The sequence below is a fragment of the Peromyscus leucopus genome, chromosome 13 (assembly GCF_004664715.2).
Source record: "Peromyscus leucopus breed LL Stock chromosome 13, UCI_PerLeu_2.1, whole genome shotgun sequence".
Lineage (NCBI taxonomy): Eukaryota > Metazoa > Chordata > Mammalia > Rodentia > Cricetidae > Peromyscus > Peromyscus leucopus.
Genome location: NC_051074.1, coordinates 45,672,039 through 45,698,940, shown reverse-complemented (window position 1 = coordinate 45,698,940; position 26,902 = coordinate 45,672,039). Strand labels below are relative to the sequence as shown.

At 36.5% G+C, this 26,902-nt stretch overlaps 1 protein-coding gene and 1 pseudogene across 5 annotated transcripts in view; one reads left to right on the top strand and one right to left on the bottom strand.

Annotated features, from left to right (window-relative positions):
* The window catches only part of Kansl1l (KAT8 regulatory NSL complex subunit 1 like), a 94,039-nt gene that overhangs the window by 49,258 nt on the left and 17,879 nt on the right, over positions 1-26,902 (bottom strand). For all 5 annotated transcript variants that reach the window (XM_028870057.2, XM_028870059.2, XM_028870060.2 and 2 more), the window contains exon 3: positions 4,400-4,541. In XM_028870057.2, the coding sequence (XP_028725890.1) occupies positions 4,400-4,541 (142 nt within the window). The remainder of the gene's footprint in view (positions 1-4,399; positions 4,542-26,902) is intronic.
* Positions 6,948-15,157, top strand: LOC119088905 (annotated as a pseudogene).

The window sequence follows — 26,902 nt, the reverse complement described above, 5'->3', positions numbered from 1 at the left end:
TAAGTATACACTGTACCATTTTCCCAAAAGACCATATATTAAGCCATGTATGAGTTAAAGCTCAAAATAACAAGAAAAAATTTAAAACATTCTTCAGTACACATATGAAAAGAAGTAAAACTATCCCTCTTTTCAGATGATATACTATAGAGATTCCAAAAATTCTATCAGAAAACTCATAGAAACAGTAAACAAACTCAGCAACATGGCAAGGTACAGAATCAACCTGCACAAATCAATAGCTTTTCTATACACAAAAAACAAACAGAGGAGATCATAGACCACTCCCATTCACAATAGCCTCAGAGAATACCTAGGAATAAGCCAAGCCAAGGAAATGAGGGACCTCTGAAAAAGAGACAAACATTAGGATATGGAAGAACACCATTGCTCATGGGTTGTTAGTATTAACATTGTAAAAATAACAGTTCTACAAAAATATATTTACAAATTCAGTGTACTCCAAATCAAAATCCCTATCTCATTATTCACAGAAACAGAAAAAGAAAAGTATTATACACTTCATACGGAACCACAGAAGAACCATGGATAGCCAAAACAATTCTGAATAAAAAGAACAATGCTGAGGGGATTAAAATTCCAGATTTTGCCGGGCATTGGTGGCGCACGCCTTTAATCCCAGCACTCGGGAGGCAGAGCCAGGCGGATCGCTGTGAGTTCGAGGCCAGCCTGGGCTACCAAGTGAGCTCCAGGAAAGGCGCAAAGCTACACAGAGAAACCCTGTCTCGAAAAACCAAAAAAAAAAAAAAAATCCAGATTTTAAGATATGTTACAGAAACATAATAATGAAAACAATATATTGGTACAAAAACAGACATGTGGGCCAGTGAAATAAAGTCAAAGACCTAAACATGAGCACATCTAACTTCAGCCACTTAATATTTGACAAAGAGGCCAAAAACATATGCTGGAAAAAAGAAAGCATCTTTAACAGATGGTACTGAGAAAAAACTGGATGTCCACATGCAGAAGAATGAGATTAGATCTATTTTCCATCACCTTGCACAAAATCTGTCTCTAAATGGATTGAGGACTAAACAAACAAACTGCTAGAAGAAAACATAGGCAGTACCCTGAATGGGACTCCATTTTCCCCAAGACTTAAGGCTAGCAATCATTGAGATCTCATGAAAGTAAAAAGCTTCTGCACAACTAAAGAAGCAAGCAGGTGAAAGGAAGCCCAGAGAACGGGGAAGGATATCGGTCACCTGCACATCTGACAGAGGTTTAGTATCTAGAACATACAAAGAACTCAAAATACAGAGTCCAAAACAACAACAAATGACACATTCAAAAAATGGGCCTAGGACCTAAATGGAGAGGGAAAGAATGGAGAAAAGATGACTGAGGAATATCTAAAAAGATGTTCATCATCCCTAGCAATTAGGGCAATGCAAAACAAAACAACTTTGTGATTTCATATGATCCCAGTCAGAATGGCAAAGATCAACAAAACAACAACATATCAAATGCTGGAGAAGATGCAGGGGAAAGGAACCCCTCCTTCCCTGTTAGTGGTACTGCAAACTGGTGCAGGCTCTGTGGAAAACAGTGTGGGGAATTCTCAAAAAGCTAAAATAAGTCGACCATCTGATGCAGCTGTACCACTCCTGGGCATGTGCCCAAAGGACTCGACATCCTGCTCTGCAGGTGCTTCCTCAGCTGTGTTCACTGCTATTCTGTTCCCAATAGCTAACACATGGAAACAACTTTACAGCTGACAGATGGACAGGGAAACTGGTCCATACATGCTAGAGAATATGATCCGGCTATAAAGAAAAATGAAAACATGAACTTTGCAGGTGAGTGGATGGAACTAGAAAAGATCATAATGAGAGAGGCAAGCAAGACCCAGAAAGACAAACTGCATGTTCTCTTATTGGAGGCTCCTAGCTCCAAATCTTGAGATATGAGTGCATAGTCTGTAGTAACTACAGAAAGCAATAAAGTAAAATGGGACCATTGCCAGGATAGGGGGGTTGAGGAGCAATAGAGAGGGGAACAAGGTACAAATAATGAGACTAGGGAAATGGGAGGGAAAAGGAGGTAAATTTAAAAATGTGGAAAAAAGTAAAGGGGAATGGGAGGATACAAGGGATTGGCTTGTCTCTACCCCAAAGCGCTGCAACTATCAGTATGTACCACAACATCTGGCTAAAAGAACCAACTTTGATTTTCAGCGATTTTCTCAAAGCTGGGTTAGTAACACATAATGTATAACTGACACTCAGGAGGCTGAGACAGAAGAGTTGGTTGAGGACAGCTAGGCTACATAGTCAGACCTTGTCTCAATAACAAAACAACTAAACAGAAACTCTAAACCTTTGATTTTTTTTCTATCCTCATTTACATTTATCTCTAATTTGTATTATTTCCTTTCCTTGGCTAGTTTTTGGGTCTGACTGCCCTTCTAATGGTTTAAAATCAGGTTGGTGCACAGAGATTTTTGTTTTGTTTTGTTGTGTGCTTGTAGCTATATATTCTCCCCTTAGCACTGCTTTCACTTTGTCTCATGTGGCATGTTGAATTTTTATTTGATAAGCAAAAACATAAACCCAAAACTAGAAGACTTGCACTCCTTGATTCTATAGTGACTAGAGTAATCAAAATAGTGTAATAACAGACAAATGTAGACAGACATATAGACCAATAGAACAAAGAACAGAGAAAGAAAATATTTACATATATGGTCAAATGATTTTGAGAATGGTGTCAAAACCATTCAATAGAGAAAGCAAAATCTTTCCAACTAATTTGGCCCTAGGGAAGCTGGAGAGCTATATGCAAAAGAATGGAAGTTAAACTCTAACTCCACATATAAAAGGTAACTCAAAATGGACCAAATGCCTCAATATAAGACCTAAAACTATAAACTCTTGAAGAAAACATGAGAACACCAAAGGCACAGATAAAAACAGAATAGATAAATTAGACTTCATAAAAAGAATATAAAAAGTAAAATTACAACAAACAAAATGGTAGAAAAGATTTGGAAAGCACATATTAGGGAAACAATTATCTAGAATGTACAAAGAACTCCTAAAGTTCAGCAACAACAAAACCAGCTAGAAATAAGCAAAGCAAAAGACTTGATGTCTAGATATTTCTCCATAGAATATATACAAATAACCAGTAAACATAAAAAGAAATGCTTAACATCATAAATATTAATATTAGGGAAGTATAAATCAAAACTCAAGAGATATCACCTTACATCCAGTATTATCATTTTTTAAAAAAAGTAAAAAAGCAGAATATTGGTTACAACTTGGAATAATTGGAACAACTGTATAATACAGTTCATTAAAAATTAACACTTGAATTACCATGCAGTCCTGCAATTCCATTTCTAGATGTATAGCTAAAATAATCGAAAGAGTGCTGTGTTTTTGTGTTTGGTTGTTTCTGAGAAAGGCTCTCACTATGGAGCCCTGGCTGACTTGGAACTCACTATGTAGGCAAGGAGACCTTAAACTCAAAGAAATCCACTTGCCTCCCTTCCCCAAGTGCTGGGATTAAAGGCACACACCATGTTCTACTGAAAAGAGTGCCCTGAAGAGAAACTTTCTGCACTCTATTAATAGCATACTCACAACAGTTAAAATGCGGAACAACTTAAGTCTATCACTGGATAAACAAAATGTGATAAATATACAATTATTCAGCTTTTGAAAAGGAAAGATGCAAATTTATACTACAATGTGCATAAAATGGGAGGACAGTAGGCTATAAAATAAGCCAGTCATAAAAAGGTAACTATTATGTTTCCACATACATGAGATACTTGAAAATAGACATGGTTATTAAGGTTAGGGAGAAGGAAAACTAGACAGTCACTGTTTAATAGGTATAGAATTTTCAGGTTTTTTTTTTTAAGATTTATTTATTTATTATGTATACAGTGTTCTGTCTGCGTGCCAGATCTCATTACAGATGGTTGTGAGCCACCATGTGGTTGCTGGGAATTGAACTCAGGATCTTTGGAAGAGCAGCCAGTGCTCTTAACCGCTGAGCCATCTCTCCAGCCCCAGAATTTTCAGTTTTAAAAGATGAGAAGAGTTAAGGAAATGGATGCCTAATACTATTAAAATACTTAATACTATGAAATTGTTTACATAAAATGAGTAAGATGGCAAATTGTGATATACATATATATGACCATAATAAAATTTTTGAAAAAAAATGTATACTATTTTTATCAACCGGAACTTAGTTAATATATCTAAAGGCTTTACAAAAGTAGCATCAATTTTAAGAAATTAATGTATGAATATTTTAAACTAGCTACTTTTATGAAACTTAAAAATTATTTTGTATGCAGAAATGGGGAGAGATTATACAGGTAACAAATTTAACAAAAATAGAACACTGAGAATACCTTGGAGGCACGAATATGCCTGTGAATATCGGTTAGTTGCTGGATTTTGTATTCTAGCTCTGAAATCTGAGCTTGAAGCCAAGTCCATCGGCTGCCGACTTGCGCTCTGTCTACAAGCCACCTCCATTCAGTACTAGAGTTACTGTGGACAAAGCAAACACTGTTAGTCACAGCCCAAAGTCAGTCAGCTCTTCAGAGTGCTCACAACTTCCCTGATGGCTTTCATGAAATCCCATTTCTACAAATATCTACACTGCATCAGAGATGACAGGCTGACTTCTTATCAAAGAAGGTAACTTGATTCCTCACCATTCAACTACACAAGTACTTGACTTTAGGCAATATTATGTACCTAACAGTAGATAATCCTTCTGTAATTTAATATGTCATTAATGCTAAGGGCTTACATGGGGCTGAGCCAAAGTAAAAATAAAACAAAAATGATAATTCCAACATCCTGTAAAATAAGGGTACTGAGCCTGAACTGGCCTTCTATAACCGGGCAAGGCTTCCAGTGGTGGGACCGGGACAACAAACCCACCACAGAAATTCAATCTACAATTTGTTCTGCCTGCAAGATGTGCTGGAATAATGGTGGCTCAGAACTTGTAGGAGTGGCCAACCAATGACTGATCCAACTTGAGGGCCACACCACAAGAGCCCATGCCTGACACTACCTGGATATCAGGACCAGAGACCTAGGACAGAACCAAACAGGACTGGCAAAAAGAAAAAGAAAAAAGTCAATGAAAGGATTCCTAATGGTATTCTGCTATACTCATAGGATCAGTGCCTAGCTCAATGGTCATCAGAGGAGTTTCATCCAGCAACTGATTCAGGGAGCAGATGCAGAGACCCACAGTCAATCATTAAGTGTAGTTCTGGGGAGCACCGTTGAAGAGGGGGAGGAAGGAAGAATTGTAAGAGCCAGAGGAATCAAAGACACAGGAGAGCATGGCTGGCAGAATCAACTAAGCAGGCCTCATAGGGTTGACAGAGGCTGATGCGACAATCATGAAGTTTATGTCCTCTGCATGTGTTCTGGTTGTGTGCTTGGTGTTCTTGTGGGACTCCCACCTGAGGATATGGGGGTGTCTCTAACTCTTTTGCCTACTCTGGAATCCTTTTCCTCTTACTGGATTGCCTTGCTCAGCCTTGATCTGAGGGTTTGTGCCCAGTCTTATTGTAACTTGTTACGCTATGTTCAGTTGATGTTCCTGGGAGGCCTGCTCTTTTCTGAAGGGAACCAGTAGAGGAGTAGATCTAGGGCAGAGGGGAGGTGAGGGGACAGGTTGGGAGGAGAGGAGGGAGGGGAGGCTATGGTTAGGATGAAATGTATAAAAGAAGAATTTTAAAAAACAATTTTGCATGTAAGAGTAGATGCCAAGTATTGGACAATCCATTTGAACTATACCTAAATTCACTTAATAAACTGTAATGTACTTAACTATGTAATTTTTACTTGGTGCAATATAAGTATCACTATTGACTACCTAATACTTAAAGGCATTGACAATAATATACAAAAATATGAATTCTCTACTACATTTCTTTCTCTTTTGCTTTTCTTTCTTTCTTTCTTTTCTTTTTTTCTAATAGTATTCCACTACATAGCCTGGGCTGTCCTGGAACGAGCTTTGTGGCCCAGACTGGCCTCAAATGCACAGAAATCTAACTGCCTCTGCCTCCCAAATGTTGGACTGAAGGCATGTGCCACCATGACCAGACTTACATTGCAAATAATTATCTCAAAGACATGGGTCTTTAGATGTTTATTAAGATATCTTGTGGAAAACCCAATGACTTTGCTTTACAGTACAGAGAACACAAAGAGTTTATAAGGAGCTCTACTTTCATACATGTTTTGAAATAAAGGTTGAAGCCTCTTAGTTTCTCTATCTTTTGGCAGGGCATTCTTTGAACCTGTAATTTTAGATTGCAAATGATTTCATGAAAATACTATAACCACATCAACTAGAAAAATAAATAACTGGAATCATACATGGTATGAGGGGAGGATGAAAAGTGGGGAAGAGGGAAGGAGGAAGAGATGGAGGGGAAGAGAACAGGGAAAGGGAAAATGAATAGATATAGACTACCAACGAAAAAAATATCACCAAAAACATGAAGGTATAACTTGGAACTAATAACTATGTAATAGAAAAACATATGAACCTTTATTTTTTTAAAAAAAAATAAGTACCTAAGATGAATTTATTATCAAAATCATAGACTACCCCACAATCAACCATAATGATAATTACAGGTTATAATAACATATCAATATAGGTTCATCAGTAATAGTAATTGGTATGGATGTTGATTCTAAGTATATTTGGGGGAACAGAGAGTACACAGGAACTCTGGTATTTACTCAGTTTTTCTGTGAACCCAAAACTGTTCCAAAAGCTAAAGATTAGAAAATATATAATGGAAACCAAAATGAAAGACAAAAACCAAAAAGGCCAGCTGTGGTAACACATGCCTTTAATCCCAACACTCAGGAGGCAGAGGCGGGTTGAACTCTGTGAGCTCAAGGGCAGCCTGGTCTATATAGTGAGTTTTAAGACAGCCAGAGCTACATAGTGAGACCCTGTCTTGAAAACAGTAATAATAAACTTTATAATAGAATATTCATATGAACTCAGCCAGAAAACATATTAAAGAAACAATTTTCTGTCAGATAAACAAGGCTATTGTAACTTTGCTACACAGTATTTAATAAGTATAATAGGATTTTATATCAGTATTTCTAAAAGGCTATTTCTAAAAGATTTTAGTTGCCTGTACTATGAATGAAAATACCTTATGCAGCAGGATTTCTCTTGACATTATTACATTGCAAATTTTGTATTTTTTAAAAAATCACACTTTCATAAATATGAACAAAGTGAGAGTGCCTATTTAAAATTAGCTTAATATAGAAAATATTTAGTAATAATAAATGCCAATAATGAAGTTTGGAGAGTAAGGCAAGAGCCATACCATACACAATTTGCACAGGTGATATTAATTATTTTCCCAAGCAATGTGACTACTAAAGTGTTATAGTGAGACATGACAAGAAACAAGCAAGATGTAACTGACTGGGGAACAGACTGTCTCCAAATACCTCAGTGCTACCCCTATATAGTCCAGCCTTCTTTGTACTTAGGTTGGAGCCATGTGCCTACTACTGACCAACAGGAAAACTGACCATCGTTTTATACACCTGAGGACCTTCAAATCCACTGGTGTAGACAGTATAGCTCTAAAACCATTCTAGAGAGTAGGAGGAGAGCTCAATGCATAAGTCACAGTAGATTTCCACTGTGTTCAAGCACTGAGATTATGATCCTAACTTGTTACTAAATATAACCTATTCTGACTGAAACAATCTGAAAACTGTTTGGACTGAGAAACAGAGACAATAAGTAAGATGCAAAGTTCATTGAAAACCAATGGAATTAGGGGAGTTCTTTATGGAAGAGACCATAAAGAAAACAAAGGATTTTTTTCAAATTCTTCTATTACATTTTGCTTCAGTTAGAAATTTCTCTATTAAACACTCACTTTGACCTGGTTATAAAATTGATGACAAATGATCAGATACAAAAGAGGAAAAGTTTTCATTTCTTCATATTAAATTTCTGGTAAAGTTACTGTAACTGAAGTTAGTGTCCCACACATTTTTATGTTTACAAATTCTGTCAAATTACACTAAGTGACATTGCAGTACTAGATTAAATGTAAATGAACCAAATCACACTAAAGCCTTATGGTGTGTGGAATGCATGTTTTACAATGGATAATTTATCCTACACTTTACTATGAGTGATTAAAAGCCTGTTTGCTAGATGTGAAGGGACTAAAGTTTTATTCATCCAACGTACTTCCTTGCTGAAAAATGTTTTTCTTAAAAATATTAAGTTGTAAACATGTAACAAATAAGTACATGGCTGACTTTTTTCGAAGAATGACAACTCTTGCATTTAAAGTCAAAATATGGCTTATATATACAACAAATATAACCAATGATATAACTATAGTGTAGACCAATCAGAACATAGATAACATATATTAGAGAACCTGTATAATTTGAGGCATATGTAATTAGTATAAGTTTGGGCTGCTAAACCTAAGAATAACGGCTCGCTGCATCTCAGAGAAGTGCAAAACTAGCCACAGACCACCAGTTAGTGACTATTGGTGGTATTCCTGTCTCTAATAAAAAAGCAAGGCAAACACATCTAAGTGTGGACACCACTGGGCTCAGATAAACCAGTACGTCCCCCAAAAGATAGTCTATGCCTTAAATTTCCATCCTTGCTTACTTAGAGTCAACACTTAACTTGATGATGGAAATAACACGTTAAAATAATTCTGGCTGCAATATCCCTTGGGTGTTGTTTTAACTTAAAATTTTATTTGGGGGTGTTCGCCTGCATATATGCATGTAGAACATGTGCATGCCCAGTTCCATAGCAAGCAAGAGAGAGCAAGGGGCCTCCAGAACTGGACTGAGGTGGGTGGGTGCTGAGAAACAAGTCCAGGCCCTCTGCAAAAGCAGCAAGTGCACTTAACCACTTTTAGACTTGAACCTACAGTCTAGATTTTGGCTTTGAAATGAAGTGACTGAAGCAAAAGCTTTCCAGTATTACATCTTAGACTACCAAGACCTAAAGAAAGACATGTATGATTTAATCTTTCCTTTAACACAAGGTTTTGTTAGCTCACTAATATTGCAAATTGATGATGACTAAATATCAAGAGAGAATATCTACTTGTAAGAAATGACTATGTAAGGAAAAGAAAGATTTGTCCTAGAAAAAGGAACTGGGTCAAACTTCTCAACTGGTATTTGCTCACCTAGAAAAATCTTATTCTCTGAAATTATTTTCCTTTAGACCAGAGGTTATAAACTTTTTCTGTGAAGAATCAGATAGTAAATACTTTGGGCTTTGTGGCCCACAGGATCTCTCTAACTAGTCAGCTCTACCTTTGTAATATGAGAGTAGCTATAGGCCATACACATCATGGATGGCTGTGTTCCAGTATAACTACTTTCAAAACAGGAACTAAATCAGATTTGGTTCATGGGTTTGTTTGCCAACACCTGCTGAAGATTTTTTCTCATATGCATCTTCTGCTTCCCAAAGGATTTTGAGGTGGTCCTTTTCTTTAATAACTAATGCCTGTGCAAATACTATATCCACATCCAACTGGGCTATCTTACTGGTGTAATTCTTTTATTAAACTTACCTTATTAGAAAACTTCATTCCCAGTCTATACATAGATAGGCAAATGAGAGATGCCCTAAGGTATGTATGCTTATGGAACAGTGGTCTGAATGTGTTTTGTTTGTCTTGAGAAAGGGTCTATGTAGTTGACATGTTGTCATTATAAGTGGGATTGAATTTTGTCACATTACTTTTGGCATTAATTTTTATTTAAATGTTCAGTGTTTAATCATTTTCCTTCCTCTCATAATGTGTGTGATCATGATTAGACTACTGTGCCACATTCTGTTTGATATTTACTTTGGATGTTTTGTTGGCTAGAGTGAAAGCAGATATATTTTTGCTGCTTTCTTACATTTTTGTGTAGTGTCAGAATCAAGCTAGTGCTGACCTCATAGGAAGTGGGAAATATTTTTTTTCCTCCTTTATCCTTTCAAGGAGTTTTTATAGAATTGTGATTATTTGCAAATCTGTTTCAAAATTTTCAATCAGTGAAAACATCTAGGCCTGAAATTCCATGTGGAAAAATTGTTAATTATCAAGTAAGTGTTTCTAAATGATAAAATGTCTATCATGTTTTCTCTTTAGTAATATTTGATAATTTTATTGCAAATCATCAAACTATTTGGTCCTGACATTTTCATTGATTAGCACATAATCACTCATAATAGTCCATGGTTATTGTAATAATACCTGTAATATCTTTAGTGATGGTTTTCTTGCTTTGGGTCATTTTTCCTAATCAGCCTAGAATTGTTTATCAACTCAGTTTGAACAAAGATCTGTGGTTCATTATTCCTTGATTTCTAGGGTTCTTCCCCCCACTCTCCACACCCCACCCCCCGCCACCACCTTTTGCTTTGTATTTCATTTGCTATAAGTTTTAGAGTTTTTAAGCAGGCCCAGACCAAAGATTTTATACCATTCTTTCCTACACATACATTTATAGCCAAACATTCCTATTGGCATCACTTCAGTAATATATGGAATTAAAATAACAACATAAAGACGCAAGGTATGCAATTTGTAATATCACCCACTTAAAAACATTTCATATTATTGATTTGTATCATCTAAAAGCATTTAATATTATTGATTTTTATCATCTATATTATTTGGAAATGTGTGGTTTACATATTCCAGATCCATATATTTACCATTTCCAATAAGTCTTTCTTTTCTATAGATATGAGTTTAAAACAAGTATGATTTTTCCTTATCCTGAATATCTTATGAAAGTATATTTAATGCCCATTTTCTGTCTTTCAGTCATGGCTGACCACCTGTCTCACCAGTAGCTCTCTCACCAACACAGTGCAGAAATGTTTCCACTACCCACAATTCTTTCACAGATGAGACCAGTTTCCCAGGCATTGGCTCCTCAACTCACTCAGGCTTCTGTTAAAGATTTTAAAATTTTGTGCAGAAATGCAACTCTTCATGTTCAACCAACCAACAACATCTTTTAGCCAATGCTGTAGCCATTACAATGGTGATAAAGTGAAGATCAATAATTACTGAACAGGAGTTGGGGAGGTCCCAAAATAACAAAAGATGGCATCACTATTGCAAAGGCAATAGATTTGAAGGGTAAATATGAAAATATTAAATTTGATCAAGACCTTGCCAGTAACACAAATGAAGAGATTGTGGATGGCACCACCATTGCTACTGTTTTGGAATACTCTATTGCTCAGGAAGGCTTTGACAAGATCAGCAAAGGTGCCAATCCAGTGAAAATCAGGAGAAGTGCCATGCTGGCTGCTGATGCTATTAACTGGCCATCTTAAAAAGCAATATAAACCTGTGACAATCAGGGAAGAAATTTCTTAAGTTGCCACAATTTCTGCAAATGGAATGGAAACATCATTTTTTACTCGATGACAAAAGTTTGGGGAAAAAAAGGAATCATTAAAGTGAAGGATAGAAAACCTTCAATGATGAATTATATTGAAGACATGACATTTGATCAAGGATATATTTCCCAATGTGTTTTTAATATATCCAGAGGTTGAAAATGTGCTTTTCCAAGATGCCTATGTTCTGTTGGGTGAAAAGGAAACTTCTAGTGTCCAGTCTATTGTACCTGCTCTTGATATTTCCATGCTCGTCAGAAGTCTTTGGTTCTAATCACTGAAGACACTGATGGAAAAATTCTAAGTATACCTCTTTTGAATGGGATAAAAATTGCTTTTCAGGTTGTAGTAGGCAAAGCTCCAGGGTTGTAGACAATAGCACCAGCGTAATGATGTGCCTATTCTCCTCTCTGGGGACTAGCTTTTTGGTACCTGAAAGAACATGCAAGCTTCTAAAGGCGGGAAGCAACCAACAATGCTACCCAGCTATGACACCCATGAATCACAATGACTAGCGTGGCACAATAACCCTACGGATGTAGCAGTGGCACACATACCAAGGCAGTAACCAGTAGCTATATAATTGTCTTAAGACCCACTAAACAAAAGGGAAATAATATCTAGTGCTCAAAATCTAGCCAACTACTCAGGCCTAGGGAAATTATGGATCTTAGAGAAGAAGTTACAACCACCACTTTACTACACCATCATAATCCCTAACTCCATTCTAAATATTTGTCCTCACCCCTTGTCAAGGAAACTTCTCTTTAAAAAAGATGGCCATCGGTACAGAAAACCACAACCTATCAAACTGCGTAGTAGAGTCCACTCCCAATGAATATATCTACAAAACAACTCCTGCCCCTAAGGTTCAGGGAACACTGAAGAAGAAGGATGGGAAAGATTGTAAGAGACAAAAATCAGGGAGTTTGTTTTGAGATGGTGTCTATTAAATTTCAGAAGCCAAACCCATAAAGTTTCACCAGCAGACTACCTAAACATAAGCTGAACAATGACAACAACAGACTTGCCAAAGTGGACAGGGGAAAGACCACGAGGCCTCAACCCTACACAAAGAACTACAGACAACTAAGGAATGCTGAAAGCAGGGTAAGTAATATTCCCCAGGAAGAACACACTAATTGGTTATCCAATACCAACTGGTCAGCCAAAAACATACAAGTAATACTATACAGACTAAGCAGGTTATATTTAGGAACATATAAGTACATACACATACATATACATATACATACATGCATGTAATAACAATTATTGAAAAAAGGAGACTGATTTTGAAGAAAAGCAGGGACAGTTATAGAGTAGGGTTTCAGTGGAGGAAAGGAAAGAGGGAAATGATTTAGTTATCTCCAAAAATAAAATAATTTAAAAAGAAAAAGATGTGGCTATTGCTACTGATGGCTCAGTGTTTGGAGAAGAGGGGCTGAAACTAGATCTTGAACTGGTGACAACGTTCAAGTTGAAAAGCTAAATAAATGACTGGCTGAACTACCAGAGTGGCTATTCTATGGCTCGGAGGACAAGTGATGTTGAAATACATGACAGGAGTTACAGATGCTCCCAGTCTTGTAAGAGCAGCTGTAGAAGGCGGCACTGTTGGGGGCTGGGGAGAGTTCTGCTTGGACTCATGACAGTGTATTCGTAAAGATGAGGACAGTGGTAGAATTGAAATAGCACTTAATGCCTGTAATGACTATTGCTAAGAATACAGGTATTGAAGAAACTTTGATACTTGAGAAAATCCTGTCAAGTTCCTTTAGAAGCCAGTTAGGATGTTGTGCTTGAAGATGCTGTGAACATGATAGAAAAGGGAATCACTGATTCCAGAAAGAGTGTGAGAACAGCTATATTAGATGCTGCTGGGCAGCTTCTCTGTTACCTGCAGTAGATGCTGTAAAGACAGAAAAGTCCCAGAATGGACACAGTGGCCATGCCTACAAGATAATTCTCTTTCTTTCTCTTTCTCTCTTCTCTTTCTCTCTCCTCTCCTCTCTTTCTCTCTCTCTGTCTCTCAGTCTTTCTCCTCTCTCCTCTTCCTCTCCTCTCCCCTCCCCTCCTCTCCTCTCTCTCGAACATTTCTAATCCAGGGATGTGCAAAAAAAAAAAAAAAAAAAAAGATTTAAAGTACATTTATACTGAGTTTTGTCAGTTTTTAACTTATTTGGAAATGTCATTTATCCCTGTTTAAAAAAAAATCACTTCACTGAACAGATAGCATTACTTGGATGTTTCTTTTCAGCATTTCCACTTTATCATTCCATTGGTTTCTGAAATCATATACTCTAATGAAGGGTAGCAGTATTTTATTTAGTGAACAAATCTAAATAGCCATTTTCTTCCTAAGATAAAAATAGGTTTCTATTTTGGATACCCAAAGTTCAGTGGTAATTTTATTTTCAGTTTATCTTGTTTTATGTCTTCCTTAAGTATGTTCACAACAGATATTCTTCTCTCATCATCTGTCATTTAAAGGTGTGTGTCTACTGTTAATTATTCTTCTTTGTGTATATATGCATATACATCTATCTTTTAATTGGTCATACAAACACACAAACATCTTATAAAAAGAAGATTGTTCAGTGTTAGCCTTCTCTAAAAAATTATTTTGGTGGGTTATTAAATTATTGGCTTATTTAACTGCACCAACTTCATCTTGCTTTTAAGCTTTGTTCAAGCAAGTATATAGTAAACCTGACCAAAAAAAACCAACTCATTAAATTGATGTTGAGTTGGATGGTCTGAAGAAACAGCAAATTAACAAAGCTCAATTACCAGCAAAGGAGAAATTTGACTTTGGTAGTTTTGTATCTAATTTACTAGATGGAAAAAAAATTGAAACATTGAGAACTCTATTAGCAAAAGCTACCATGAGACTAACAGAAACTAATCCTGGGGATTCAGGGTTAATAATGTAGTGTAACATCCAATAATGGTATAAAAGTCATATAATCACAAAAGAAATGAGAATACATTTCCAGAAAGGTGAGATACTACAAAAACAAAAGACTTACTTCACAAAACAAAATTAGGGTTCCTCTAAGACATTACTTCACTACTACAGCAAGTCTTGGTATTATAAAGACCAGGAGCTATTGTGCATACATATCCACATTTTTCTTCTTAACCAATGAGAGTTTTATGTGTATGATGTTGGATGCACCTGTTGAAGCCAGAGGTGTAGACCTCAGGTATCTTCTTAGAGTGCTCTCCTGATTTGGGGGGATAGGGCTTCTCATTGGTTGACCTGGAGTTCGCCAATTAACTCCACTCAATGGCCAGCTCTCCTAGGATCTCCCTGCCTCCATCTCCCAGCACTGGTATTATAGCTAGGCTACACACAGATTTTGACATGTGAGCTGGGGATCAAAACTCAGAGCCTCATTCTTACATAGCAAGCACTTTACCCACTGACCCTTTTCTCAGCTCTCCTGTTAGTTTTATTGTGATTTTCCTGTCCTTGCTGCATCATGTAAGAAACAGGAGGTCAAGAGGGATATAAAATATGTCCACTAAATTGTAGCTCATCACAAGATGATGAGCCACATCTGAACATAATAGAGGAATACTCTACTCCACTCTATGGTTCTAGCTTGTCATCTTTGAGGAATTGGTATGTTTTACATAGAAGAAAGGGGTAGATGACTTTATGGAAAACCAAAGATAAGCAAATAGACAGCACATATGCAGTCCCTCTCCCAGTATCTAGTCATTTTTCTTTCTGTCTTACTTGTGTGTGTGTGTGTGTGTGTGTGTGTGTGTGTGTGTGTGTGTGTGTGTGTGTGGTTTTTGAGAGAGAGTCATACCATGTACTTCAGGCTAATCTCAGACTCACTTTTTAGCCCCAAATTGCTCTCAGGTTCATGATCCTTCATACTCAACATCCAGAATGCTGGGATTGTAAATACTCACTAACATATTCAACTTTTTGGTAACAGAACTCTGAGCCCTGAGCAGAACAGCTGGAGACTCTATTTTCCAATCTGAAATGCTTTGAAATCTAAGTTTCAAAGTCTGACTATAAGAGGTAAGCCAAGATAATTTGTACATTTGCTAGACCTTGCCTTTAAATCTAATTGAGTGGCTCCTTAAAACTAGTTGGGTATGGAAACAAGATGAAGTGCTAATGAATCAGTGCAGGATCTTAGGGAGATTTCAAGCTAACAGATCCTCAGCAAAATCTGGGCATGCCTAATTACTGTTAAGTGAGAAAAAAAATCCTATGTATATGGAGGTTCCCCTCCTATGACAGCTTAGCATGCATCTTAATAAATATCTCCTTCAACAATACTTTATACCATAAGAACGTTAACAAGTTCTTAATGTGTTCACTGTCTGCCAGACATGCTGGCTCATGCCCCTAATCCTGGGACTTAGGGGTGTGTAGGCAGGAAGATAGTGGACCCAAGCCCAGCATGGGCTACACAGCAAGATTCTGCCCCCATAAGCACACACACACAAAAAAAAAGACAGAAGGAAAGAAATGTGGACTTTAGGAATTCTGATGAGAAACAAAATTAAGGGGAGAGGGTATTAAAGAGTTTTCAAATATAAATGAAAGAGTGGCACAATGTGAAGCATTATTTAAATTAACCGAGAACCTAGTTTAGCCAGCAAAACTAACCATGTAAACTGCCTAAACTAAGCTTCTAGTTGACTTTAAAAGAACTCACACATCACCCAGAAAATTTAGTTCGACCCTCCTTCTCCCTCTCTCAAACCCTCTCAACACAAAGGAAGAGAGAAAGAAGTTGGGGTGTATATTTATATACACTATTGCTACCACCCTTTTTCTCTTGAATAGAATATGGTTTGGTTTGATTTTTGTTTTGTTTTTCAAGACAGGGTTTCACTGGATATCCTGTAACTCACTGCATAGACCAGACTGGCCTCAAACTCCGCCTGCCTCTGCCTCTGCCTCCTGAGTGCTGGGATTAAAGGTGTGCACCACCATCATCCAGCTAATAGAAAGAAATTTGAGACTGTATATATTTTTGTACAATATTTTGGGGAACACAATACTACCACATTTCCTCTCTTTTTGTCTAAAATTAAAGAAAGCTTATAACTAATACAAGAAAAACTATCCAATAAGTATATACAATATATACAGCCAAAAATATTAAGTATTCTTAACTGTTCTTATACAATTCTTACGTATATTGACAACTACAGACATAAGAAACAAAAGCATAATGAATTTGTAAAGCAGACTGAAGCATACTTGCAAAGGACAAATCAATAATTCAATAAGCATTCTGTATGTGTACATGTATGTACACATACTTCTTTTGTTCAAGAAAGTAGACAATTATGTAGACTGAACACTACCTAAAGATCCAGCTGAAGGGAAAGTGGAGTTAAAATCCAACAAAAAAGTTCTGAACTTCCAATTTAAAACAGCTCAGAGGAAACCTATCTTTTGTTAAGGCACTACCTAGGTAGACCTACTGGTAGTTCTTCCAAACACTACTACAGCTCTAAAAAGAGGATAAAAGAGTACTATAACTACCTCAGCAGCAGCAAAATCAAAACAAACAGAAGCCAAAATAGAAGTACCTTTGTTACTTAGAAAAGGTGACTGCAACTTAAGCAAAAGTAAGTTGAGGCATTTCTGAAATACGTTATACATTCCCAAATAGCCTTGTATTCTGCAAAGTAGCTAAACTTACATTGAAAACACTTAAGTGCCAGGGAACTTTAAAATCTGATCCTTAACAATAACTGTTATAAAAATAGTTTTCATTGATGTTTGTACCTAAAATTAACCATACCATCCTTTAAAGGTTTGTAGCATGCTTTTCCTTTGAGGCAAGTCCTTGAAGACATTCAGTTCCAATGGAGACTAGCTTAACTAATGATGTTTAAAGTATCATCTAGAGATAGACTTCATTATTCAATTTGTTTTGTAACAAGGAAAATAGAGTGTATTCAACTGAATCTGCAACCTGAGATCTTTTGATGTAGCAGGAATATAGGGCAAATTTGAAGCCAATAAACTGAGCTATAGGAGGGTATTTCTACAGAATTTTCAACATTTTGTTTAGATATTTATATGCCACTAAGGCTTTCTCTTTAGTTATGACTAAGTCTGACCATGAATATTTAAAAACATTAACATGATTGAAGTGGTTTGGAAATAATCCAAATTAAACTTCACATACTCACACCATTCTACTATATAACAAATATACATAAAATTCACACATCATTTTTAAAAGCAATAAATGTTAACATTGTAAACAATCTTTAAAAATTTTTACATGCGCAAATTCAACTACTGTACTTCCTCAATGCAACACCAATTTAAAGACACCATAAATAACAGAAATATGATTTGGAGAAATCTATTAATTGTACTCATGACTTATGTATATTTATATACATCCCAGTTTTAGAAACAGTGATGTGGAGCCAGGCATGGTGGCACATTCCTTACTCCCAGCACTCAGGAAACAGAGACAGGCGTCCAATCTCTGAGTTCAGGGCCAGCCTGGTCTGCATAGCTAGTACCAGGCCAGCAAGGGCTACATAATGAGACCTTGTCTCAAAAGAAGATAAAATGGATTGATGTTATCAAAAGTACACATCTGGAATCCAAGAACTATTACACTGAAAGTACATATAAATGTTCATTAGCTGTTTTCTAAGAATAAAAATTTAGTTTTAAAAACTTAATGGCAGTATTTTCATTAAAAAATCATTTATCAAAATAGTTTCTGCAGGGCTTAGATTTTTCTATGACAACATAAAACCATTTTTTTAATGAGATTTATTATGGGAAAACTGACAAAAATTATACATGATTCTTTGTATAGAGTGTGATGTCTTCTTACAAGTCAATATGAGGTGATTAAATGAGGCTCATTAGAAATCACCCCTTGCCACACCCACACTTTAGTTGTAACAACACTTAACATCCACTCTCATTGACTTTCAAGCATACAATGTCATGTTACATCCAATAGTCCGCATACTGACAAAAGAGCTCCAGGACTTACTTCTCCTGAATGGAAAGACTGTCTCTTTCGCCCTCCTCCTCCTCCTCCTCCTCCTCCTCCTCCTCCTCCTCCTCCTCCTCCTCCTCCTCCTCCTCCTCCTCCTTCCTCCTCTCCCACTTCATCCTATGACAGCTCTGGTAAGCACTGTTCTTCTGGGCTTCTAGGTTATGACTTCTTTAGAGTCTCCTTCTAAGTGAGATTATGCTTTCATTTTCCATTATTGACTTCTATGTTCAACTACTTAACAAGTGATGTATTTCACTTTTTTAAAAGGCTGAATAATATTCTATTACATAGTTGATAGTGGATGAATATGAAAATGGTAATGCAGAAATGAACTCAATTTACTGATTTCATTCCCTTTGGATAAATGCCCAGAGTAGGATTGCTGGAATATAGGTGTTAGTTGTATTTTGAGCTTCCTGAAGAAATTTCTTTTTTCCATAATGACTGTACTAATTTACATTATCAACAATGTGCGAAGTTTTCCTTTACTCTGTACTCCCTCTGGCACTTGTAACCCTTCTCCTAACCACACTAACATACACATGTAAGACAGTATCTCACTGTTGTTTTAGTGGGTATTTTTCTGATAAGTAGTACTGCTGAGTGCATTTACTTTGTTTTGAAGTACCTGTTGACCATCTGTATGTCTTCTTTAGAGAAAAGTCTACTCGGGTCGTTTGATCAATTTTAATTGTTTTCTTATTACTGTTTGTCTGGCTTGAGTATGTAGTTTGACCATTAACTTGTTAGTATGATTAGCAAATATTCTCTTCCTTATAGATTTATAGATTTCTCCAATATAAGCTGTTTATATTGTTTCTTTTGTTGTACATCAGGTTTCAATTTAATGCACTCCTATTTGTCTGTTTTTGCATTTGTTGCTTGTGTTTTAAGGCCAGACCCAGAAAATCTTTGCCAAGACTGTGCATCAAGCTTCTTCTCTCTACTTTCTCCTAGGAGTTTAACATCTTCATTCATTTTAAATTAATGTAAGAATATGGAATGGCATAAGGATTCAATTCCATTATTCTGTATGTAGTTGTCTGTCCAATTTTCCCAACATTTAAGAGATTATCACTTCCTATTTATATGCTCCTGGCATCTTTCTCCAAGATGAACTGGACACAAATGACTAGTTTCCAGAGAAAGAACTAAAGAATAGGATTACAGGCATCTGCCACAATGCCTATAATTAGAGTATCTTTCCATTTATTTGTGTCTACTTTGATGTTTTTATCAATATTTTATAGCTTTTAGTATACACATCTTTCACTGCTTTTATTGAAGTCAATCCTAAATTATCTTTGTTTTCATGCTACTGTAAAAGGAACTTTTATTCTTCATTGCATTTTCAGTTTAGAATTAGTGTATATAAACAGTATTATACATTGATTTTATATACAGCAAGTTAACTGATTTCATATTTCTAACAATTTTCAGGGTACCTGTTTTTCCCACGAGATCGTAGCATTTCTGCACACCCTATTTAGCATCTTCTTTTTGCATTTGTATGTCCTTTTCCCTATTTGGCTAGGAATTCCAGTCTTGACTGGGAAGCAGCAGGGTTCTACAGATTCAATGTCCACGCCCCCTTAGACTTCCTATACTGAAACTTAACAGCAGTGTTGTGATTCTAAGAGGTAGTCACTGGGAAATAACTGGTTCTGCTTTCATCACAGGACAGGTGTCCTTAAGGCCAGTGGACTTGTCCACTCCCAGTACCATGTGAAAACATAGCTAGAAGACAAGTGTCATGTATGAAGACATTTCCAAGAATTCAATCTGTAAGTTCTTTGACCTGAAGACTCCCAACCCTCCAGAAATACAAGTAGTAATATCTCTGTAGTTCATACATTTCCTGATCTAAAATGTTTCCTTATAACAGCCTGAAAAATAAATATCTATGTCTTGTTCCTTATCTTAAAGGAAAGCTTGCAAGTTTACTATTACTAAGATATTACCTGGGAGCTTTTCACATGTAAATTGCATAAGATACATTTCTTTGATACCTAAATTGGTAATTTTAACCAAGAAAGAATGTTGAATTGTTTCAATTTTTTTCCCATTTATTAAGATGATCATGTAAAGTTCTGTTGTTTGGTTAACATAATATATTCATCAATTTGCATATTGAATCATCTTTGCATCCAAGGAATAAATTCCACTAAATAATGGCTCATGATTATTTTAATTGATGAATTAAATCCTTTAACTGAATTATTTTTGTAAAGGGTTTTGCATTTATATTCATTACAGATACTGGCCATTGTTTCTGTGCTGATCTTTATTATTTCTTACCTTACAATAACAGGGCTAATTTATTCTTTTCTGACTTCCTTATGTCTTAACACTACTTCACATACTTTTTTGTAATGTAGGCATTTCTACAAGCCTCCTTATTAATAACAGCTTTTGCCATATTCTGGTACGTTGTTTTCCACTTTACTTTCTCTAATATTTTACAATTTCTCTGTAAATTCATTCATTGATATATTGGCTTTTTAGGAAAAATGTTTAATTTCTATTTATTTGCCAATCTTCCCAAACTTTTACTCATTTCTAGTTTCATTCCATTTTAAATGTAAAAGGTTCATGATGCAAGTTTTTTGTTTAGTTTATTACTTTTGTTTATAAAAGTGTGACTTCAGGTACCACATGCCATAAAGAACAAGCAGAAGCTAGAGACAACTTGTGGAAGGCAGGAGTCAGTTCTCTCCTTCCACTGTGGATTCCGGAACTGAACTCAAGTTGTGAGGCTTGCCAGACAAGCACTTTTGCCCAGGAAGCCATCTCAGTGGCCTTACAGATACAGTTTAAGTCTTAAACTTGTTAAGGTTTATTTTGTGTACTATCTATAATGTGACCTAGAGAATGTTCCTTGTGTGCCTCAAAAGAATGGACATTCTGCTGCTTTGCTGTTGGATAGAATGGTCTGTTAGGTCCATTTGATCCAAAGTGTAGCTTAAGTCCAGAGCTGGTTTTTAGATAGTCTATATGGATGATTTACCTACTGTTGAATGTGACTTATTAAAATCTATTGTTACTTAACTAGTATGTTTTGTCAAATATATTCACATTTGCTTCATACAGACAGGTTTGAAAAGTGTACACCAGCAAGCCGAGCACTTGAGAGATAAATTCAGGATACTGAATTCAGTGTCAGCCTGGGGTATACACTAAATTCCACACCAGCTTCAGCAACATAGGGAAATCTGATCTCAATTTTTTTCCTTTTACATTAGTTATCCCAAAGTTGGAGAGGTGTATATTTATAATTTTCTATCTTTTGATAAACTACTTACCAGTATATAATGACCTATTTTGTTTTACAGGTTTTGTCTGGTTTTTCCTGCTATGGGTATTGCTAACCCCTGCTCTCTTCTAGTTTATATATTCATGGAGTATCTTTTTTTAAACTCCTTGGACTTTGTATCTTTTTAAAGCTGAAATCACTTAGTGAGGCGTTTATAGTTGGGCCTTTGTTTTTCCTCAATCCATTCAGCAATTCTTGTCTTAAGAATTTAATCTTTTAGCCGGGCGTGGTGGCGCACGCCTTTAATCCCAGCACTTGGGAGGCAGAGCCAGGCGGATCTCTGTGAGTTTGAGGCCAGCCTGGGCTACCAAGTGAGCTCCAGGAAAGGCGCAAAGCTACGCAGAGAAACCCTGTCTCGAAAAACCAAAAAAAAAAAAAAAAAAAAAAAGAATTTAATCTTTTACATTCAAGAATTAACTATTAATTAGATACAGATTTCTTAGTGCCATTTTTATTATTGCTATTTTAAAAATACAATCTCTTTGTTCTTCATGATCTAGCAATTTTCTGTTGTGCTTTGATTCCCTAATCTTTTCTGTAGTATGAGGTTTTGCATGTGGTAACCATGAGACACAAAAGTGATTCAGCTGTGAGTCTATTTTAAGCTGGAAACAAATGTACTAGTTGTTACTCTTCTATAATGAAGTAGCTGACACTTGGTACCCTGTGAAGAAAAGAGGTTTATTTTAGCTGATGTTTTTGATGAAAGTCCAAGACTGGCAACCCAGTTATTGCAACCCCTTCTGCTTCTGGTGAAGAATTTCTGGCTGTATTATGTCATGCCAAATGGCATTACTATGGTAGTAATGAAGTCAGATATCATAAGGTGAGATTAGAAGCCAGTGAAACCAATGAGGAGTTACTCTTCTTATTTTACAGCAACCCTTGTAAGAATTACCTTAGGGCATGACCACATGATCTCCTAGTAAGAGTCCCCTCTCAACGCTCACACATTCTCATACATGTGTTCATACTAGGAACACATGTATTCTTAGGGAAACATACTCACACTACAGCTAACCACAGACATAACCTCAATTGCATACAAAAGCTCCATACTTTTACTCCTCTCCTATTTCATGACTTGCCATCACAATGATACTTTTATATTCTGTAGCCACTATACACTAATATTGCTAGTCCTTGACGTTGTTCTACCTTCACAGTAAAGACTTAGGTTCTTTCTACATCACTATTATAGTACATAGCATAAATCAGAGAATGCTGACTTGACTATTACTTTGACTACCAACTATTTGGCTGTTACCAGTTAACTTTTCTTTCAGCTTAAAGAATCCCTTTTATGATGATATACATATACATATACATATACATATACATATACATATACATATACATATACATGTGTGTGTGTGTGTGTGTGTGTGTGTGTGTGTGTGTGTGTGTGTGCATGAGGTTTACTGGTGGTACACTCCTCCTCAGCTTGTTATTCTGTCTTCATGTTTGAAGGATAGCTTTGCTGGGTGAAGTGTTCTTACCTGGAAGTTTATTTGCCTCTGAGCACCTTGTCATTTCATGGTTTTCTGGCCTTGGAAACCTTTTGAAAATCTTCTATACGCAGATCTCTTGCCACATTCAAGAGCCTGCCAGTGATTTGTTCTTCATGTAGTATGTGTTATGTGTGGGTGTTCACATGCCACAGGACAAGTGTGGTACTCAGAGCACTATTGCTGGAGCCAGTACTCCTTCTACCACGTGGGCTCCAGGAACCAATCAAGTGTTTCTCACCTGCAAAGCCATCTCACCAACCTGCCAGTGGTGTCTGTGGAAACTCCTGATCCTCCTGGACCCTGATATACAGTTTCTAAGACACAGTTAGTTTTCAGTCATTGACTTCCCTGAAAAGGTTTCCTACCTCTTCCTGACTTCCTGTAGGCTTTCTTCTTAGTTTCTTCTCTTGGGATTCTTTGGGATTTTCCCAAATAACTCTGCATTTCATAGATCGCTTCTATTTGACCACTCTCCCCCGTGCCCTCTGTTGCATTTTTCATTTCTTTCATTGTATTTCTCAGTTTCAAAATTGTTTGGTTCTTTATTTCAGTCTCTCTGCTATACTTAAGAAAAATTCTCCTGATTTTAGTGTCCATATTCTCTCATAGTTTGCTGAGCCTCTCTAAAACAATTTTGAAGTCTTTTCCAGCAAATTTTCTTCTCTGAGGTCAGTGACTGAAAAAGTGTTGCCCTTGTTCGGTGGTATCTTGTTTCCTGTTTTATTTTTTTCCATGCTTCTTGCTTTGCATGACATACACATCTTGGATGGCCTGTTCTTTTCCTTTATGAGCTGGTACCAGTGCGTGCCATGATGACTGGCAACAAGGTGAGGTGCAGCAGCTCTGGTTCAGCAGAGGCGGAGCTGGGACCTTTAGGTCTGCTACCTGAGGCCAGAGTAGCAAAGACTACAGACAGGTTCTCATCCTCTTAGCTTGGGTGTCCAGTGAGGTAGCAAGGGCTATTGTGCTCTTTAGTAGGAAGTCTGGTGGGTTCTTTCTGGCCTTTTTTCCACCTGAAAAGTCATGGTCAAGCTCCCTCCTGGAACTGAATCTGGCTGGCAGATGTGCCTTCAGTAATGGTGTCAAGTGGTATCTGAAGCATGACATCTAGAAAGTAGCCATAGGTCTGAGGCCTGAGCATGGCCATAGGTTGAAGGTATTGTTCATTTTTAAGTGAAATAAGGATAGTAACAACTACATCCCATGGCTGACAGAACTAAATGAGGTATCACATAGAATTAACCAGCAAAATGGCAGCATGAAAAATAATTTGTGCTTAAGAACTACCCTAGTTCTCCCATCCAAGCAAATTTCAGTTATAATGACATCAGAACACCAAAAGACAGGAATGCTTACTTTGTCACATTTTACTCATTATAAAAAATAATACACTAGTTCTATATCAATTACTAAAAGTAATACTGTTTCTAATTCTATACTGATTATCCATTTTGGAAAATTTAAAAAAATGACAGACTATTTCTGCCTAAAATGTCACAATTATATCCAGGAATTTGTATCAATTCAGAAACATTAACAGATCCCAAGAAATTTGAAATTGTGCTCCATGTGACTGTTTACATTAAAGTCAAATTAAATTGAAAACTTAGTCCTTCCTAGTAGATCATCATTCACTGCAGATGAAATAATATGTTTTCTATTTACTTTGTTATAATACCAGGTTGAATAGATTGTGAATTGAAATATGATCATATTCTCTCTTGTCAAAAATAAAAACCAACCAACCAAATAAACAAACCCATAGCAGATCAAAGGCATGCTTGTAATCTAAATTAGGAAGCACAGGCAAGAATATGAAGAGTTCAAGGCCATCCTTGACTACATAATGAGTTCAAGAAGGCTTGGGCTATGTAAGACCAATCTCAACTCTACCTTCTATAAAACAGCATTAACACTTTACATGTACTTACAACTACACACACAAAACCAATGAGGGTATCCCATGTAATCTCTTAAAAGTTCAGACTTTAATTACATTCAAGGATAGAAAAAATGCTTATTTATGCCTAATTGGTATTACTATTCCTATGTGTTTTCCCCAGAAAGTCGAGTAACTTACTTTTAAATACGTTTAGTACTCCATATCCATAGATACTGTAACATCTGCAGATTCAACCAATCACAAATTATAACAATTGAGAACTTAATAGCTGTAGGAAGCCCTATTACAAACCAAATGTACAGAAAATTCCTATCATCTCTGAAACTACTTCCATACAGAACACATAGAGGTTTTTTTCCTTGTTTTTATCCCCTACAAACTTAGTATAGCAACTATTTACATGGCAGTTACATTGTTTTAAGTATTATAATTAATCTAGAGATGGTCTAAAGTATACAGGAAAATGTCACGGTTGCACATAAAACACCCTTTTATATAATAGACTAAAGATGGCCTATGGATTATAGTATTTGCAGAAGATCCTGAGACTGACACTTAGCATATCTGACTCGCACATATAGCCTAAGAAATAAAACATTTTAAGACATCATTATCTCAGATTTCAAGTCCTATTACAGAGCTATTGTAATAAAAATAGCATGGGTCTGGCAGAAAACAGACATGAAGTGGTTAATGCATACCTTTAATTCTAGCACTCAGAAGGCAGAGGCAGGCAGATCTCTGTGAATTGGAGTCTACCCTGGTCTAGATAGTGAGCTTCTGGCCAGCCACATCTACATAGTGAAATTCTGTCTCAGAAAATACACACACACACATACACATACACACACACACACACACACACACACACACACACACACACGTTGATCAACAGAATAGAACTGATGAGCCAGACATAACTCCACATACATACAAACACCTGATTTTTGACAAAGAAACCAAAAATATAGACTGAAAAAAAGACAGCATCTTCAACAAATGGTGCTGATCAAACTGGATAGCTGCATTTAGAATGTAAATAGATACATATCTATCACCCAGCACAAAACTAACTCTAAATGGATCAAGGACCTGAATGAAAGACCCGACATACCCTGAACCTTACAGAAGAGAAATCCGACAGAAGAGGAAGTGGAGAATAAGTTTGAACTTATTGTCACAGGAAAGGATTATCTGAACAGGACGCTGATAGCAAAGGCATTAAGAACAACAATAAAGGGAACTCATGAAGCTAAAAAGCTTCTGTAAAGCAATGGACACCATCATTCAAGCAAAGTGGCAGCCTGCAGAATGGGGGAAAATCTTTAATTATACATCTGTTAAAAGATTAATTTCAATAATATATAAACAACAAAAAAAACTGAACATCAGGAAAATAACCCAATTAAAAACTGGGACATAGAACTTAACAGAGAGTTCTCACAAGAGAAAACGCAAATGACATCCTTAATGTTTTCAAAATGTTCAACATCCTTAGCTATCAGGGAAGTGCAAATTAAAACTACTTTGAGATTTCATCTTACCCCAGTCAGAATGGCCAAGATCAACATAACAAATGACAGCTCATGCTGGCCAAGATGCAGGGAAGGGGGAACATTTATTCATGGCTGATGGAAGTGCAAATTGATACAGGCACCATGGAAATCAGTGTGGT